The sequence below is a fragment of the Phaenicophaeus curvirostris genome, chromosome 6 (genome assembly GCF_032191515.1).
Source record: "Phaenicophaeus curvirostris isolate KB17595 chromosome 6, BPBGC_Pcur_1.0, whole genome shotgun sequence".
NCBI lineage: Eukaryota > Metazoa > Chordata > Aves > Cuculiformes > Cuculidae > Phaenicophaeus > Phaenicophaeus curvirostris.
In genome coordinates, this window is record NC_091397.1 from 53,228,309 (window position 1) to 53,248,541 (window position 20,233).

The 20,233-nt window shown below is 35.4% G+C and overlaps 1 protein-coding gene across 4 annotated transcripts in view; it reads left to right on the plus strand.

Annotated features, from left to right (window-relative positions):
- The window catches only part of ANKRD28 (ankyrin repeat domain 28), a 120,971-nt gene that overhangs the window by 92,922 nt on the left and 7,816 nt on the right, over positions 1–20,233 (plus strand). For 3 of the 4 annotated variants that reach the window (XM_069860191.1, XM_069860189.1, XM_069860190.1), the window contains exons 11-26: positions 389–471; positions 2,810–2,873; positions 3,994–4,062; positions 5,551–5,691; positions 9,666–9,777; positions 10,426–10,452; positions 11,398–11,472; positions 12,324–12,525; positions 14,016–14,103; positions 14,568–14,685; positions 15,280–15,499; positions 16,859–16,946; positions 17,043–17,126; positions 17,637–17,782; positions 17,969–18,051; positions 18,190–18,272. In XM_069860191.1, the coding sequence (XP_069716292.1) occupies positions 389–471; positions 2,810–2,873; positions 3,994–4,062; positions 5,551–5,691; positions 9,666–9,777; positions 10,426–10,452; positions 11,398–11,472; positions 12,324–12,525; positions 14,016–14,103; positions 14,568–14,685; positions 15,280–15,499; positions 16,859–16,946; positions 17,043–17,126; positions 17,637–17,782; positions 17,969–18,051; positions 18,190–18,272 (1,683 nt within the window). Of the gene's footprint in view, positions 1–388; positions 472–2,809; positions 2,874–3,993; positions 4,063–5,550; positions 5,692–9,665; positions 9,778–10,425; positions 10,453–11,397; positions 11,473–12,323; positions 12,526–14,015; positions 14,104–14,567; positions 14,686–15,279; positions 15,500–16,858; positions 16,947–17,023; positions 17,127–17,636; positions 17,783–17,968; positions 18,052–18,189; positions 18,273–20,233 lie in introns of those variants that run through there. The other variant, XM_069860192.1, reaches the window with a different exon arrangement.

Here is a 20,233-nt window from a genome sequence, read left to right on the forward strand (position 1 = left end):
TGAATGCAAGCTGAGAGAATTTAGAAGTGTATTTATTAGATTAAGAAGACTAGTATAATTCTTTAATAAAGTCTTCAATTTGCAACGGGGAATATTTTGTGTTATCTTGTACTTTTAAGTTGCTACACTGTTCATGAAAATTTGTACAAAAAGAGAAATAGATTTCCCTCTAATGTATTTGAATTAAAAGCTCTTAAAGTTTTAATGGACTGTTGCACTGAATTAGTGTATCCCACTAAAAAGTGTAAGAAAGCATTTAATATGTGAAGTTTTCCTAAGGCTCAGTATTCTAATTAGATGTTTTGCTGAACTCACCATGCACTTTAGCACACAATCGTGTTTGTTTTATTTTATTGAAACTGTGATACCTGATTATGGTGTATCTTAGGCGGGGTATACATGGGATGTTTCCTCTCCATTTGGCAGCATTAAGTGGATTTTCAGACTGCTGCAGAAAGCTCCTCTCATCAGGTAGGATACTCTAAAAATCTTATGGCTGCTTTGTACTTATTTTTATATACCATAGAATAGCTTTTAATTAAGTCTTAATTTAGTAATGCATAAAAATCTTTGTAGCTTACTAGTAGCCTGGGGCCAGTGCTTGTTTGTTTTAATGGACAGTCTGTGGTTAAAGTGAATGCAAACTTTAACACAAGTAACTTTTTCCCCAAAAAAGTCCAAATTGAAGTAGTGTATCTCTTAACTTTGTGTTGTTTGTGCATCTTAAGTTGGCTGTAATGGTGGGATGACTCGTTCAGACCATAATGAGACTTCATGGAAAAAAACTAACATTCTCTTAAATGACTTCATCGAGCGTCCTACATTTCTCTTTCATGATGTCTTTAGCTTAGTACAGATTGGGCAATTCTTGTCTGTCACTATAGCGGGCACCTAATAGCTCTGAAAACTCTGTGGGCTTCTACAATAAGAAACTGTTATTGGTAGTTTATTGTTAATTAAATGCAATCCATACTGCGCTGTGCTTTTATTGTTTGATTCCTCCTCAAATCTGGGGAGGGTTGTAAGCTTATTACTTCTCTTGTTGTCCAGTGTCTCCTCTGATGTGAATTTTTAGCTCTTTGAGCCATTCCAATTCTGAGAAAGTAGATTTATCTGAAGGATCGTGGAAGCTTCAGGAACAAAAGGAGAAGAAAGTAAATTGGTTCTACATTAATCTGAAGATAGTTCATGCTTTCTGAAAAAGAGGAAAACTGGGGGGCAGAGGCTTGGGAGAGGAGGAAGAGTAAGAATTTCTTCTTGTCTGCTAGGGGAGCCTGGAGGAAGAACTAAAGGAGTATAGCTAAAACTACCACCAGTAAGGCTTTTTATTTCACTGGCCTGTCGTGGACAAAGTTTCAAGGATTCACTCTAGGAAAGAACTGTCCTGTAGCAGACTATATTTCAGTTGAGTGTGTTCAAAATGAGGAACAGTCTGGGTCTTTCTCCTTTCTGCACATGATGTGCCCTTACTGGAGATTTGATATGGCAAAGGAATACCTACAGAAGACTTGCAAGTGGTTTCTCTGACTTTTACATGACTTGAGCAAACTTGGGTGTAACTGTAGCCTGGAGCAGATAAGGAGTTCAAGAATGTGTTTAGTCTTCAGTCTGGAAAGACTAGATATTGCTAACAGCTTACGGGTGTGCTCATAGTGTGGGGATTGGTATCTGCCAACTGTCCTTTTTGTCTTTGTGAGGAAGAGTCTCATTTATGTAAATTGAGAGTGTGGAATTTTTAAATTCATTAATATTCTACCTTTAAAATAAGCAAAAAAAATCATCTGCTTTGTTCCAGCGCTGAATGACATTTAAGTAGTAAGCAGTGTTAGACAGGCAGCCTAGGGATGTGGAAAGGCATTGAAAACTACTTTCAAAATCAGATTGATAAACTATCGTAAATGGTTTGTTGTGTATCACAACCTGTTGAAATGGCAGAAGAGAACAGTGGTGATAACAAAACCTGTGTTTTGTGGGATGTGAAGTAGCACAGTCGGAACAGTAGTACTCTAGAATAACAAACGCATCCTGTGTTGCTCACTATTTATCATTGAACAATTCTTATAAAAGGGGAGGGAATCATTACCAGGCAGGAGTACTGAAAGGGGAGATGTAATGATAAGTTTTGCTACACAAGAGCAAGACTCTTAGGAGAACACAGTAGTTTTCTCAAACCAAAAATTTAGCTTTGAAACATGATGTAAATAGTAATCTTCATGTCAAAATATATGGTTGGATATGGAATCGCACAGTTTGATCTCAAATTTGAAGTTCTATAGTTCCCACATTTTAAGAACAGAAAACTACAGTGTTCTCTAAAGGGCTCCTCTGTAAGTAATTGCTATTTACAGCCTTCACTCCAGCTTAACAAAGGTCTTTTTCTGGGACTAGAGCTACACTCAAGGATGAAATTTAAGTAGTTTCTGGGTTTAGTAATGTGACATCTACCTCTTTAATTAAAAAAAAAAAATCTACATAATACTGATATATTCTAGCATATTAAATTCTCCTATTACCTTCATATGTTTTATATTACATACTAAATTATACTAGCAGGCAAATGGAATAAGAAAGAATATAGCCTCTCACCTCAGTCCAGCTAATTGTTTTACTCTGTCTCTTTCAGTTTTACTTGAACACCTGTTTTTCAAAATATTTTGAAGAGCAAATAGGTGTTTCAAATGAAGTCAATTTTTAGTGCTCAAGTTTGCAATTATCTGTTAAGTTTGCTTAGCAAAGTTTTCTTGTAGGTGAGAGCAGTTTTGCGAAAGGTGCTGCTGTGTAATGATTTTATGAAATACTTGATTTGTAGGGTTTGACATTGACACACCAGATGACTTTGGCAGGACTTGTCTTCATGCAGCTGCAGCTGGAGGGTATGTAAAAAAGAATTTAGTGTTTATCATTCCTGTTCTTTTTTATTATTTCCTCTCTGTGCTTTTCCTGCTCTCTCCCCTTGGAATTCATATATACATGAAAATAATTTCAAGATGGATTCTGTGTACACATAGTAAAAATTAATTAAATGCTTGAGGATGAACTGAATTTTATTTTAAATTCCTATGATGACATAAATTTCAGAATTTACAGCATTCAAAGATGGCAGTGCCCAGCTAAGAGCATTGTAGGACATGAGATGGAGAACAGCACATTTGGTAAATATGTTTTACCAAATCTATAAACGAAAGATCAGTCTAACTAAATTAAAACCCATAATTACATTCCAAAGTTTGGGTGGGTGAAGTAGTCAGAACTCATCACTTGAGTTGTGATCCCTATTGATTATTGTTACTGTATTATAGGTTTTCTATAGCAGCTACTCAAAATTGCCTGGAAGAACTGGGTAATAAATCTCATGATACGCTTTGGGAGACACAAGAACTCCATTATATTGATATTTTTATTTTTCTGTTTCAGTATTGTTTAAGTATTATTGTTAAGTTATCATTCTAAGTCAAAAGATTCTTGTTGCAAATGATTAAGGTGAAAATGCTGTCTTTTCATATGAAAACACATAATTTGTGATACATTCCCTTATTCATTTCCAGTTAAACAAAGTTACTAAGACAGTATTTAAACAATAAGCAGTATTGTACATTTGTTACAGTGATTATATTGTGCTGAAAATGAACTACGCTGAGTAGTGAAGTATTTTTGTTGCAACTTATATTTGACCTTAAAAATGTACATTAAAAACTTACCTCTGCGCTGGAATCCTGGTAGCAAAAAGCATGTGACATGCAAGTGGTTTTGTTGGCTTTAAAGAATTAAAATTTCTATTAAATTAGGTTAATGTTGTTGTGCTTTATGCTATGCATGCCATTTGATATCAAACAGATTTCTATACATGGACTTGAAATCATTTATATTCTTTCCTGATTTGGTCCTGCAATTATTAGATTATTTTATGTACACAAATATATTTATCATAATTTTCATATTCGGTTATCTTGAAAATAACATATGAGATATGTATCTGTTGCCTTAATTTAATAGGAATTTGGAGTGCCTAAATCTTCTGCTAAATACTGGTGCAGACTTCAACAAAAAGGACAGATTTGGGAGGTAAGACATTGTAGATTTGCATATTATAAAGGCCTGTTAAAAGTATTACTGAAGTAGCTTATTGCTATGTGGGAAGTCTGTGTTCCAGTTTAAATGTTTTTGTTAAGATACGATGTTTCTAATAAACTGTGTTTCTGCATATGTTATCAAAAGTCACAAACTTATTTTGTTTACTGTGTTTTGTTAAATGGTGCTATTTTCCAAATAATGCATTAATCAAACCTATAAATCCGATGCTATTTCTAAACTTTTTTTATTTAGAACTTTATTTTATCGTAAATGCGTCACCGTTTTCCTTTCATTATATCCATCCCTTTGTGTTTCCGTGTTCATGCTCTGAACTCTTTTGGAATCACATTCATTTCTATTTTAGTATAGGATTATTTAAATTTAGATGGCATGATCAGTACTTATGTAAATTCTCACATCACAGTGTGGAAAATATGATTTTCCAGGATGTGAGTGGCAGGAACAGGACTTGGAGAGAATGTTATGGATCCAAAGTTGTATTTTGCTTTAAATTCCACTTCCATTCTGTCCTGAGAATGGAACAACTATGTATCTGTACTTTTGTCTTTGAAAGTTGGGGGGTTTATGTGTTTGGTTTGGGTTTTAGTTTAATGTGCGTCTTATACGGAGCAGTTATTTTGGGAGAGGGATAAGATTAAAATAGTTAACAATTGAGAGAAATGGGGAAAAGTAATTTTAAGGGAGAGGGAGGAGGTGGTGCACCTTAAAGTGCCTGACCATCTCCTCAAAATGGAGATATTTATAGTAGCAATCTCTTCTTAAAAATAGGTAATGGAATTCCGAATCATCTTGGTGCTTTTGAAATTTTGTATGAAATGGCTTATTTATAGAATTGTTGATGTATTTGAAACTGGAATAAGTTTCTTCTGACTTTATACATCTGTACTAATATTTCATGGTTTTGTTAAAAGAAGACAAAGTGTATTTTTTTTACGTTTTCTTTACTAACATACCAGAGGGGGTGTCATAGTTAAATATAGTAGATAACTAAATATATTTAAAATAGATAATGCTTGCCTCTTTTAGACAAAATTCTGATCCGTTTGTCAAAAACATCTTGTTACTTGTTATGTTTTATTTTGACCTTGTTTAGTTGCTGTGCAGTTCCTAGATTTGTCCGTATTTTTCCATTTGGCTTGAAGTTACTTAACAAAAAAGTATTTCCAATGTAAACACTGTATGTTTACACAAGAAAATTCATGTAAAGTGTCCCTTAGTACAGAGTTCATACCTATTTTGGCTGGCAAATAGATCCCCTAGGTATGGTTCTGCATTATTAAATAGCCCATAGGAAAAAAACCCCATTTTTTAATATTGTAATGATGCATTCTTCACCACAAATACTTGTTAAAAAATGTAAGGAGGATTTAAGTTTCATTTTATTTTGCTTTTTCTGTCTCTATACTATTATTTTGCTGTTATTTACCATTGTACTTTTTATTTAAATGTGTACTAAAGAACTCCACTCCATTATGCTGCTGCCAATTGTAATTATCAGTGCCTGTTTGCCCTTGTGGGATCTGGAGCTAGTGTGAACGACCTTGATGAGAGGGGTTGTACACCTCTGCACTATGCAGCTGCATCAGACACAGATGGAAAGTAAGTGGCACGCTTTGTGCTAAAGCCTTTCTCCTTAGAACTATTTGAGCTGTGAATTGTGTATATGTTCTGCCCTCATATTTGCCAAATGATTTTGTTATATTTTTAAAGATTAAACTTGACTGTGGGTAGTTTATGGTATATGTAATATTTTATGTAACAAATATTTCCGAGAAAAATGTACAGAAAAATGCCCTATAGAGCAGGTATTGTTATCCAGAAATTCATTGGGAATAGAGTTTTTAATCCCACTTGCTGTGCAGTGGTTTGAGGCATCTTATGTGCTTGTGAGGTGTGTTATGACAGTTTTGAGAAGCAGGGTCACTGTGCTTTAAAATCAGATTCTGAAGAAGGATGGTGTGTTTTATAGAGGGTTCTGAATACTACCCAAAAATCCATGTAGTTAGTGAGAAATACACTGTAAAACTAGACTGTGTGTTACAGTAGTTTACATCAGGATAGAAATTAACTAGACGATTTTATTTGTGTATTTGATAGTTACTTCAGCCATTGATGCTTGGCATGACAACTCGGTCTCTTGTTACTGTGAATTTTTGTGAAGTAGTTACACTTTTGCTAACGGGAAGCTCTCAGAAACTTTCATAATTCCATAAACGTCTCTTGCATGTATTTATTTTGTAGCTAATAGTTATATTTAACGTAGTTACTAATGACTTAAATACTTACATACAAAGCTTATATAGATAGCACCAAATTGAGGTTATTTAAGTTCCAGACACTGTATATATTGAGATTTGAGAGCATTTGCACGTGCACACGCTCATATGCACCAGTCAAAACAAGCTGGTGTGCAGCATCACATTTCAGATGTAATCGGTGCCATCTTCTCTGGAAGAGAGTGCAGCATAGTACCATATCATCCTGTTGTAGTGCTGGGCCTCTTAAAAGGTGAGCAGTCAGAAGGAGTTGGCATTTAACTTGCAAATTGGGGTTTGAAGGATAAAGAAAGAATATTTAAACCACCATTTAACAAACATTTAAAGTACAGGCCTTTTTTATGTAAAGGCAAATTTCAAAACAGTCATCTGCTGCTTTTTAGCGATACTTTGAATCCCTACTAGTTTGCTGAGAGACTTTAATTACCTTCTTACAAGTTGAGCTAGGATTAATTTTAGCTTCACAGTTCCTCTGAAAAACTCCAAACTATAGGGGTTCTTCAGATGACATCATGTTGCCATCTGCCTCATAAAAGGCATGAGCAAGAAGGATGATGGCAATACTGCAGAGCTTTGGGAGATAATTCAAAGAACCATCTCTGGAACCCACGTGATATTGCCCTTCTGATTAACAGTTGGCTCTCTGGAAGACAGGCTGCAAAGCAGGATGGCCTGAGGAGAAGCTTTTTATATTCATGCAGCAAGATGATTAGTAACAGCTGGAAAACCAGTCCTGCTCAGCTCATACTCAAAATAGGAATGAAGCTAAAAATGATTACTGAATTGGAATATAAATCCCAGAGGAAAAAACGTCAGAAAATTATCTACATAGAAATTCCAAATATATTTATGTCCATTTTTCTTGTCTTTGTTCAGACATCTTTAAAGGCAGATTTTGGGGACAAGGATGTTTTTGTTGAAAATTATTTTCCTGTTTGTTCCTGTTTTGAAATGTTTCTTTTCTATCTTTAACAAATGCTTCTGATGTGGAACAAACACCAGTAAGCCTCATTTTGACAAGACAAATGAGAGAAATATGATCACAGAATGAGATAAACTAAGCAGCATCTTAGGGGAGGAAAAACACGCTTCATCTGTGTTAGAATTATTTGATAGACAGTATACCAATAAATAAATGGGAAATAAATTTAACTTATCTGGGCTTTCACAAAGTTTGATCTCTTTTTAAAGAGGCCTGTTGAGGACAGTTAAGTATGCAAAAAGTGTAAAGTTAATCTCTTTCCTGGAGGAGAGGAGACAGCAACAATAATTATCTGGTTTGCATCAAAAAAAATGAGTACTCAAGGATTTTTAGAAGACTTTGCTTCCTGCAGTGTATTTAGTGTACTGTGTTTTTTCTGAGCACACAAACATCGGAAATACACAAGTGTAGAAATTTAGATTGCCAAGGCCAGTGACTTGACTTCGGAAATCTCATACTGTTTCGATTCAAACAAAAATGTGCAAGCATAGTTGCAGTAATGAAATCCAGGCATTTTTTAACTGGGCAAATAGAAGCTGAATTAGTTGGTTAAAAATATAGACATGCTTTACAGCTAGTTTTTTATCAGATATGCTTAACTTGTAAAATTATTTGTCTTCTGTTACATATGTTCTTTAAAACTGGAGAATTTTTACCTTTTTTACTACCAACATAAGTCCTTTTCTGCTTTTGGCTGGACACGAAATGATGAAAGTGAGAGCACGCCTTGGTGTTGCTCCTGTTCTTATCACCTTTCTAATGAGACAAAGTACTCCATAATTAGACACTTCCTTCCTCGTAGTTTCTCCTGCAGCTTTTTTGCCCCTTTCATCTTCACTCACCTGGTTTGTTACTTTCAACATTTGCGTGGGATGGAAAAGCAAACGTCAAATCTTCACTTCAGCAAATCGCTGTTGTTGCATGTGAGGTTATCGGCCCTTGATCTAGTACAGCTGTCATGTTCGTGTTGAAATTAGTTTGGTTCATCACAGCTGGTATTGGATCTCATGTAGATGATGAACTTGAACTTTCATCTGCTGACTCCAGGCCCTTCCTTGAAAGAACTTACAAAGAGTTCTGATGTTGCAGGGTCATGCTGTCTTCCCTCAGGAGATGTAGGATTGTAGGATTTCTGCCTGTATTTCTTCAAGGTTTGAATGTTCTCCAGGGTTTTGAACGATCAGGTTGCTACTCTTAACAGCATTCATCAGAGGCTGTTAGGATTCCTGCCTCTCGGATCTAAACGTGCAGTATCCTTCTGCAAGTTTTTCTACAACATAGCCATATCATAGAACTACAGATACTGAAATTTCCTTTAACTTTCTAACACACAATTTCCCGTGTGATGCATGGGAACTAAATCCTCATATTGTCAGTGCATCCCACAAGCCCATTTGTCATCACTGATAATGGTTATCTGTGAGACCTTTAGATAAACAGGGCTATAGAAGAAAGATTCTGGGCTGGATTTGACAAGATAATATATTTTTTAGCTTCACATGCATTTAACTGATAAAGGGTAAGTATTTCATAATCCCAGAGAGAAGGAGGGATGGTGAGCTGTTGTACACTTCAGAAAACCAAGTGTCTTCACCAGCAGGTTCAAGGTCATGACAGTTTCTGAAATGACAGACAATGTGAAATTATTAATAAGTAGGGTTATTAGCTGGAATAATTTAGTGTGCATGCATGGAGTCTCTTAAGAACAGAAAAAAGGGAGAGGGAGCTGACTTTTAATACCCTATTTTTCATCCTGCTGGCTGTGTTTGGCTGTAACTGTATTGATCATGTTCTGCCTTATAACTTTGTGTAATGAAAGTAAGGATTGGTAGGATATAAGTCAATAAATGAGTGTTTAGTAGTGTGAGTGTATATGTGACTCTTGGATACATAACGTGAATAACTCTCCTATTGATTGTCTTCTGTATTAATTACAGAAGAAGGTATTGATACAGAAAAACATGCAAAAATAGTAATCATTTATATTAATATTTATCATAATAACAGTAGCTGAAGTTGTATTAGTTAGGAAGAAAAAAAATAGCCGTGAAGTACTAGTTCTACCCAAGTCAGATAACTCAGAGGATGCAGCACGTCTGCAGAGAAGGATTCTTTCAAATTCTGGAAGCTTTGTGATTGACCTTAACACATTGTATAATGAGTTAGGTGTTCTCTAGTCCTAGCCAATATACTACATTAAATCATGTTCCTGTGTGCTGTATTCTGTTTTCCAATTGAATTGGAACAATTTATCACTTAGCATAAAGTTGAAATTCAACATTTAGATATATGGTTGCGTATGTCAATTTAAATAGGTGCCTGGAATACTTGCTAAGAAACGATGCCAATCCGGGGATCCGAGACAAACAAGGATACAATGCAGTTCATTATTCAGCTGCTTATGGTCATCGCTTGTGTCTTGAATTGGTAAGAAAATGTATCTTAGATGAAAGCTATAACCGCTGCTCTTACAGAGCATAATGCAGAGGCCAGGGAATTCCTCCTTCTTGGTTCTTCATCTGTAAGCGAGGTCAGTAGTGGTTTTCAGTCCCTGTGAGGATAAAATGTTTAAGCCCTTGGTGCTCTTAAAACAGGGGCAAGGCAAGGAGCTAAGATGGTAGATACTGGCTTTAAAAGATAATACATTCTGAGATTGAAAGGTAACTAGTTGAGGATGTGGGATGTTAGTTTTGTTTTGTTTTTTAACTTACAATACACTGGTAATTTTTTCCTGATGGCTGAAATAAAAAAACCCTGATGTTATCCCACTGAGAAGTATTAATATATTTCACAAATGTCATCTGAAGGTGTGAATGAAAATGTAGGGAAAACGTGTAAAGTAAGAATGCCCTTTAAAATGGTTCATGTAGTTACAGTAACTGTAATGGCCACATAATATAATTTTAGATAATAAAGCCTCAGGTAGTTTTTTATTAATTCCTTTGCAAGGATGTGCCCGTTATTTGATATGCTAATTTTATCTTCTCTGTGTTATACAACATAGTATTTTTATGAAAATTATACTTTTATATTCAAATGCATTCAAACTTGAATTCTGAATGTTTTTAATTGCAGATTGCGAGTGAAACGCCTCTAGACGTTGTAAGTGTATGTTATTTCTCACTGTTAAAGTATTACTGTACAGCAAAGGAGAGTTTGTATTTATAAAAATACTGATTATTTTTAGACATTTGACCATTTCTTCAGTGCATAGGTGTAATATTTAACTTCGGTTGCAATTTAGGTTTAACTACAATTTGGAATTGCAAACCAGAAAATTATTTTAAAACTATTTGGATTTTTTCTTTTTACTTAAACATTCATGTGACTGTGTTATAAAAATGTGATGATGAAACCTTAGTGATCTGAATGTATTTGATGTTTTTCAAATACTTTGAATGTTTTAATCCTACTAGTGTACTAAATTAAATACAATCTTGAGAAAGACCAGGAATTAAAAGTTTAGAATGCTTCTGAAAGTAAGAAATAGAGTGTGTATGCATAGCTATTTTATTCCTATTTTATAACAGTTGTGTCTTTTTGGGGGTCCATTTCCTCTCTTCGGGAAGTCTTTTTATGTTCAGAGAAATCAGACTTGCCTTCTGGCTTTTCATATTGTTTTCTTACTGACTTTTCACCTAATCCAAAAGCTTTCTTGTTGTTTGGTGGGGTTTTTTTCTGTTACGGCTCTTCTCACTTGTCCTTGTCTTCCCCTTGTATGCATTTCGTGTATATTATTTCACATTGCCTGCTTTAGGGAAAAATAGTAATTTTAGCTTTATTTCTGATTTAATTATTGCATTGTTAGGCAAAATCAAACAACTCTGCTTGGGAAAAGAATATGGGGAAGGGGTTGCAGGCATTGCAATTCAAACTGTTTAGAAGATTGAAGGGGGGGACACAGGATTACAGCTTCCTCTAGGAATTCTAGATTATTCCTCCTATTTTTCTTCCTTTGTTTTTCAGTCTGTGTATACTTGAAACTGTAGCTGAGTGTTTTTAATGGTGAGGGTTTTTTGCACTAACTCTGAATTTCTCTCTGCTAAGCTAATGGAAACATCAGGTACTGACATGCTGAATGATTCAGACAACAGAGCACCTATAAGTCCACTGCATTTAGCTGTAAGTATTTCATTCTTTGGTGATGATAGCTCATCTGATTGGGAAAAAGCTGTTGGCATAGGTTTATTCGTTCTGGATTTTTTAAAACGTAAATTAATAACAGTAAATGAAATGCAGAAACACATATGTGTAATCTATAGTACTGTTAAGTGAAACAGTTAAGAGATTGCTCCTAGAAAAGAGTTTTGTCTGGGGGCAGAGGTTGTGCATCCATGAGTATCCATGGATATACTTTTGAGTATATCCAAAGTATAATTTCTTGCAGAAATTATAAAATCAGAGTTGTAGATGTTTATTTTCATTATTAACTTTGATGCTTTGTCTTCACACATATTCTCTATGCTACTTTTTAATCCTTGTATATCCATTCTAATCTTAACTGTTTAATCCCGTAAATTCCTTCTATTCTACCAGTTATGTTAATTGTAGCTATTTGAACTGTATTCCTTTAACTTACAGATTTAAAAAACTAATAGGAATTAGTTAAGTTTGCACATTTTCCTTACTTGAAATAATCTGAGAGTGATGTAACTATAACATAAAGCAGTGAAACAGGCAGTAATCAAAATACTGTTCATTATACAAACTGGAGACAGGCGATTTTCTGAAAATAGTTTCAGTTGCTGACTGAAAGGATAAAATGGGAAAAAAAAACCCACCAACCTTCTTGCTGAAATTGTTTGGTTTTTTTAAATTAATCATAACTATTGTAACTACTTATGTGCTGCATGAGTAGCTCTTCTATATGTTAAAAGAAAAATACTGTCTTTACAATTTCCTTTCTGTAATTGTGGTAAGAGAGGGAATAACGTGAAGGATGGGAAAATTGAACAGTTTTCTTATTCTTGTAGGCCTATCATGGCCACCATCAAGCTCTGGAAGTCCTCGTACAGTCACTGCTGGACCTCGATGTGAGGAATAACAACGGAAGGACACCATTGGATCTTGCTGCCTTTAAGGGACACGTAGAATGTGTAGATGTGCTTATTAATCAGGGAGCATCAATCTTGGTGAAAGATTACGTTGTAAAGAGGACCCCAATACATGCTGCAGGTAGGTGCTAACCTCTAAAATTCTTTGGCTTGTGAAGTGGGTCATATTTGTGTTAAGAAGTCTCTGTCATTAATGTTCTAAGTGGTGGTGTTAGGGATAGACCATGACTTTTAAGTTCTGTGCTGTGCTAAGAAAGGTATGACAAAGCAGTTGTGGGTAGAAACAGGTATTAACCCAATAAATCATTTCAGCACAAGGAGTGCTGTTCCACACTGCTCTGTGGAAGGGTGCCTTGTCCTTGTCCATTCAACTAGCAAGGCTGGCTGTGCTGACAGGGTCAGTGATGTGTTCCTGTTTCTTGTCTTTCATGCAGCCCAAACTGTAGGCCCATGTTTAGATACACAAGTTGTGTTGCCTGTTTGGACTCTAAAATACTTTTAAAAATTACTCCAGTCTTGGAGGATTCTGTCAGTTTGAGAAGAGACATGAAAACGATATTTTGGGTTTTTTCCAAGGATTTAAATGACTCCTGAGTGTTTTCAAAATAATAGCAATCCTTTGCAATATTTTCTCACTGCCTTTCCTAGAAAACTTCTATAAACTCACGTTTCTCAAAGTCTTGCATTTATACTATATTCTTACTTTATTTGTCTCTTTGAAAACAGGCTTATTTAAATTGGCGTTTCTAGTTTTGGTGTTGTAGAAATGTTGCAGTAAAAAGAGTATTATGTACAAAACATCATCATTCTCACCATTTAATTTGTTGCCCATGAGCCCAAACTGTGTTCTGTTTGATTTAGCTGCTTCTAACTTCTTGTTAGCATTTCTGTCAGCTAGAGACGCATGAATTGCACTGTTCTTATGTGGACTGAATAGAGCAGCTGTATGTCAGAAATAATTTCCTCTCCCAACAAGCAATCATTAATCTTTAATGAGTTGCACTTCTCTCTTTTTTGTTTCTTTTCTTTTTTGCTTTTTCATAACTGCTTGGCTAATTGCTTCTATGCATTTCTACATTTCCTTCCCCTCTTTCTAAATGTCATTTCAGTTATTTCATAACTATGCACGTGCTACACGTGCTAACAAGGCCTGTGTGTGATTGGCAAGTTAGGTGATTACCTGTCCCTTGAAACAAGCAAAAATATGCTAATTACCATTTTTAATTATTCCTTCTTGTGGATCATAAAATGATAGAATGGTTTGGACTGGAAGGGACCTTAAAGATCACCCAGTTCCAACCCCTCTGCCGTGGGCAGGGACATATATTCTAATTATGCTTAATGTTTGCAACCTTATTAATATGTAAGAAGTAAATACCTGTTGGCAATGGACAGTTGGAATCAATCAGTTATGCAGGTGAGAATGCCAGATTTCTGAAATAATTTTCTAATGCTCATACTTTTTGTTTTTAATTTAAGTTATAACAATTGTAAAGCTGTACAGTGTGTTCTCAAGCTAACGGGCTTTAGTCTGGGCAGGTTGTCATTGTGTTTGAGCTGTGCATGCAAAGGCAGTTAAGGTAAAACTAGTATTTTCATGATGTTTTACAGCTACAAATGGTCACTCAGAATGTTTGCGGCTATTGATAGGAAATGCAGAACCACAGAATGCAGTGGACATTCAAGATGGAAATGGACAGTGAGTTTAAAGCATACACTTTCTGTTCCTCACAAGTTACTGCACTTTATGGAAGGAAAAACTAAATACATAAAAACATTGGTGACTTTTTGGTTTATTGCTTTAAAATGGGGGGTGCTCTTTGAACTAGGACAAATGGCACTATTTTGCAATGAACATATTGTTGCCAGTGAAAAATGTTCTTGTTCAGTTGGGAGGAAACTAAAATGTGCCTTATTGCCCAGATGCTGAAAAAATGGATTATGATAATTTAATCAGGACTTCTGAATTAGGGGATGTTAATCTATTTCCTTTAATCTAAAAATCAAATATGAGTGGTATTCTTGTAGTGAAGGTAGTGCTAGAGAAGATCACTGATGATGTAAATTTTAAGCGTTGACCAGAAGGATAATAGTTATATTTCAGCTGAATGCGAGTCTCTTAAATTTTCGTATAGATTACACTTTACTTTGCTCTCTGCTTAGGACTCCTCTGATGTTGTCAGTTCTCAATGGGCACACGGACTGCGTTTATTCACTTCTTAACAAAGGAGCAAATGTAGATGCCAAAGATAAGTGGGGAAGGACAGCATTACATAGAGGGGTAAGAGGATATTCCTTTTCTGTCCTTTCCAATTTTATATATATTCATTTCAAATATAGATTTAATATGTAGTGTTAATGAATTTCTCATTATTATAACCTTGCCATTCTTAGTTTTTAATTGTCTTTTTCATTGCTTCCAAAAGGCCAGCTTTTGCCTGTTTACTGTGTACCTTTAGAATTCCTTTGGTTTTCTGGAGTCTCTTAATCTTGCTGTGAAGTGTTGACTGGCCCAGAGTATGGCTTTTTATTATGCAGGGGGTTTAGTGTTAGTGGTAGGAAGAAAAGCATGATACGTGGCATATGCTAAATAATTTTTTTTTATAGTCTCTGCCAAATAAGACAATTGAATCGAGCACTAGAGATTACCAGTTCATTCAGCCTTATTCCAAGAAATTATTCTGTCATCAATATCGTAATACCTTACTGTTTTTCCAACAGAGTGGCTATTTCCAATAATAATAACAATAACTGTGCTTATTTTGTTATTACTTAAAAATGTAAGAAATCGCCTGAAGTTTGTTTGCTTTAGTTACACACCTTACTTTATAGACATGAATAATTGCAAACTTGCTATTTCCTATCTCTCTCTCAGGCAGTTACCGGACACGAGGAATGTGTGGAAGCTTTGCTTCAACATGGTGCTAAGTCCTTACTACGAGACTGCAGGGGGCGAACCCCTATCCACCTGTCAGCTGCGTGTGGGCACATAGGTGTTCTAGGGGCTCTCCTGCAGTCGGCTACGTCAGCGGATGCAGTACCTGCCATAGCAGACAATCACGGCTACACATCACTGCATTGGGCCTGCTATAATGGTAAAACACTTTAAAGTACAGGTCTAAATGTATTTGTTCCTATTGAGGATTTGTTCCTATTGCTTATAAAACCAACTGTCCTCTTTCAGTTTGTATTAGTCAATGTGACGATACAACAAACACGATCTCTTGAAGGGGAATGTGTCAGCCTCTAATACATAGTAGGAGGGGGTTGATTTTGTATTACATCTTGTTATAAACTGCCTTCTTAGTTTTCTGCCTCAAGGAGTCTTTCAAGAAATTCAGCAAAGTACCACTTTATAGAAATGTGCCATACATCCCAAAAAAATTTACCTTTATAGGGAGTCTAGGGAGAAATGGTTTCAGCTTAATTTCTTTTTTAAGCTTGCTTCAAAGGCATAAGAGGCTAAAGTAGGTAGAAGTGATCCTGTAAGAATTTATCTTTTTCTTCACTGATATTTTTCTTGGATTTGGGGATAAGGGAGGCCTTAAAAGGTAGGAAACTCATTCACCTCCTTTGGTAAAGATTTTGTTCTGGGTGTTTCATTTCTGATATAGTAGAGATTCTCATTTATTTCACCTCTGAGTCATGTGATAGAGAATGATCAAGAAGCAAGGGCTTAGAGCTTCACTTTAGCAATTATTTTTAAGTGAGTAACTAACTAGACTGTCTTCACAGCTGACGCAACTGGGTAATATACTGTAATTTGAATAATGTCTCTTTATCACATTCATAAAATTAAACCCTTACAGTTTGGTTGGAGTGACCACAGAGTCTGAATAAAACAGAACGGAAATGTGCTTGGTTTGTAGAGTGAAACTTTGACAGTACTTGTGAAAATATGAATCTTCATACAACAGCAAATGTTGAACTAAGGTTCTCTGCATATATGCATAGAAGATCAAATAGATACAATTGTTAGCTCCCTGTACAGCAGCAGGCTATGGAATTTTGAAAAGAATAGTATGATAGGTTGAACGTGTTCTTATTTAAGCTTTTGTTATGACTATTGTCTTGACTTTTCTGTGGGTTTAGCACGATGGTGGAACAAAAATAACCCTCAAGTGGTGGAGACATTTTCATGTAGACTAATTGTACAGGAGTGTTTGAAACACGGAGGTGTAAAGAACTAAATTAAGTGTTCTGGATGTTCTTAGGGCAGCATGACATCCCTTCTATCTTTCACAAAGTTTACAGTGTTAAATGTCAGTTTGATTTTTCAAGATTCTAAAAGTGTCTTGTTTTCTAAAGGTAACCCTGTTGAACATAACCAGTGGGGCTTTGAAACTTTCAAATAAAATAATGCTTAATCTAATTTAGATATATATATTTTGTGTTGGAATCCATAAATAGACCTTTTCCCCTTTTTTAATGCCTAATTCTTACATTTGCTTTAGGCCATGACAGTTGTGTAGAGCTCCTCCTGGAACAGGAAGTTTTCCAGAAAATGGAAGGAAATTCTTTCAGTCCACTGCATTGTGCTGTGTAAGGAAGTGCAAAATTATTATTCATAGATTTCATTGCTGTAATTAACAAAAGATGTATCATTCTGTAAATAACAGCCTGTTTAATTCATTATAGGATAAATGACAATGAAGGTGCTGCAGAAATGTTAATTGATACGCTAGGTGCTGGTATTGTAAATTCGACAGATTCAAAAGGAAGGTAAGGGTATAAATGCACAATGGATGAATGTTTGTAATGCAGTAGTTAGTGCCTCTGCTAAATTCTAAAATCATTTGAGACTTAGTATTTGTTACTTACGCTAAATCTCCTTTCCCCTGTTTTTATTCTGTGAAGAATTTATTTTTAATTCTATGCTAGAAATTGAAATCTAGAGTTTTAAAAATTCTGCTCCATTTCAATAAACTTGAAAGGGTTTTCCATTGCATAGACAAGTTTGAGCATGTCATAAATTGTATTACTTCTTGGGTAGTATTTTAGGCATGTTTTGTTTTCTTCTGAATCAAATTGTATCTCTGCTATATGCTACATAGAGGGAATTATTTGAAACTGGAAGGACAGCAGTCCCAACTCCAGTAATACCAGTTTCAAAGAGTCAGTGTGAGAGATGGCCCAGTCTTTTGTATCTGCAGGATCATAGTCAGCGAGGCCCCTCGAATAAAGTAGAAAGCGTGACTGAACATGGCCACATTGTCTTTTGCTCTGTTGTAGAACTCCTCTTCACGCAGCAGCTTTTACAGACCATGTTGAGTGTCTACAGCTTCTGCTCAGTCACAATGCTCAAGTAAATGCTGTAGATTCTTCTGGGAAAACACCTTTAATGATGGCTGCAGAAAATGGACAGACGAATACAGTTGGTAAAGAGAAAGCTTTAAATGTTTCTGCTCTTAGGTTTGTTAATCTTACTTTGAGTAAAGTTGCCTTATAGTTAATGTCCTTGTGCATATGTTTTGTCAAAATTATGCTTTCGTTTTGCTCCAATATAAACCATTAAGGCTTTTAAGGAATATGTTTTTAGTTAATACAAAACTTTATTTCCCCAGAGGTGCTGGTTAGCAGTGCTAAAGCTGATCTGACTTTGCAAGACAGTTCTAAGAACACAGCACTCCATTTGGCTTGCAGCAAGGTATGTGCATAGTCTGACTTATTGGTGCTGAGCTTTGTGTTATCAAGCACTGTTTGAAAATATTGTTATTTTTAAAAGGCATTCAAAGCAATTTTTGAAGATTATTTGTTGTATGACAGATGTTTGTTCTGTATTAAGGGTCATGAAACTAGTGCCTTGTTAATACTGGAGAAAATTACGGATAGAAACCTCATCAATGCCACCAATGCAGCCTTGCAAACGTACGTATCAGCAGTGAGTGTTTTACAGATGAATTTTTGGTGTGTATCTTGCTCATAAAGAGGAATATTTTTCAGACCTTTTTTCCAAATTGATTGAATTTTAATTGCTTAACAGGTACCAAGAGCTGAACTGACTTGAAGTGAAATGATGTTTTGCTCATATTTGAAGCTCTAGTTTTAGCTGGGCAAAAAGGGTGATAAATCTTACAGTTTTGTGATTCGGGTAATCCTATGCCAAACCAATATTTTTCTTTTTTATAAAATGCCTAATATTACAACTAAAATCCCCTTCAGTTAACAACTCATTTGAGGCAAACTAAGACTTCCTCTCCCAAGCTGGCTTATTAAAAAAACCCTGGTTGAAGTATACTTTTGCTCTTCGGCATGTTTTCTGTTAGCAAAAGACACCTATTCCTACTACAATGAAAGACTATTTTCTATTAAATATTACAGAGAATACAGTATTCATTATGCTTCCTGAAGATCATCTTTCAAACATAATTAAGCCTGTTTTGTTAGCCCAATCACAGGGAAAGCTGAACATAGTGATATGTCATGCTGGAGAACAGGTGTCAGGATGGGCTGTTAAAATGACTCTTCTGCATTTATTTTTTTTCCTTTGAAAGAATGTATTTGTGTTACAGGCAATATTTCACACCTGATACGTAGCTGAGTTATGTACATGAATTATTAGACTGCCTTAATAATGCTACCACAGACCATTTAGAAAAAAAAAACACCAGAACTTTTAAGCAACTTGCATATTTCTCTACCCTTACGTTCCTTCTGGAATCTGTCACGTTAAGATTGCTGCAGTTCTTCCAGCTATTCCCAGAGATCTGCTTGCAGTAAGGAGTTAGATAAGTTTCCTCTGCTCCTGAGTGCTCACCTCAGGCAGTGGGAAATAAGCAGAAAGCAGGAAGGGATTGATTGCCTCATTGCTGGCTTGAAGCAGAGATGTCTTGAGAGAAGGAAAAGCAAAAATGGGATGGGAATGGAAGTGGGAAAGGATGCTACCACAGGCCCGTGTAATTCCACCCACATGCCTTAGCTCATACAGTCTGATCAGGAGATGTCACGGGAAAAAAAATAGATGCATATTCACACCTCCATGAAATTTTTATATAAATTGCAAGTTTTTAACAGCTCTTGAAAATATGACTGGTTTAGCAAAAAAACTTTCTGAACAGCTTAAACAATGTCGTGTTTTTTGGCGAGATAAGCGTTAAAATTGTTGACCTCTATATTAAAATTATTACAGTACATTTTTCAGTATGTCTGCAGTGTCCAGTAATTCTTTAGTTTTAATACATCAGTGTAAACACCACAAATACAGTTGCTTCTCTGTGTATCTCTTCCTTACTTGGAGACCAGAAGTGCACTTGTTTCAGATAAAAATATAGTTCACAGTTAATTCAAACAATTTTAAGAATCTCAAAACAAATGAAGAGCAACATGAAGTAGAAGGGGAATTAAGCTGATTTATTCTGTTTCCAGCCAGTGAGACCAATGTCAAAAACTGTTATCATTTGAAAAATGCATGATTAGAATATTTGAGGTAAAGTTACACTTTCCTTGATAGATCAAGTCACCGCAAAACATGGTTACGGTCAGTAGTTTGAGTTTTGAAAAGTAATCTGCTTTTCTTGCTTCGTGCATTATGCCATAAAATATTTTTTAATCTCTAGTCACGATGGATTTTAGTGGTTTCTAAAAGGCAGATTGATGAAATGCTTCTTTCTGCTTCTCTTCTAAGCGTTTATATGCAATAAAATGACTATCATTCTGCTGTCAGTATTCTAATGATTATTGCCAGTGATAATGCCGTAACTCCCAGATGTGATGGTATCTGTTACAACAGTTCAGTGAAGGATTTATCAATAGTACGGTACTGCATGTTTCTGTCTTTTTAAGATGATAAGGTTCATAAGCAGGCAGGTCTTTTCTAGTAGCTACTTCTT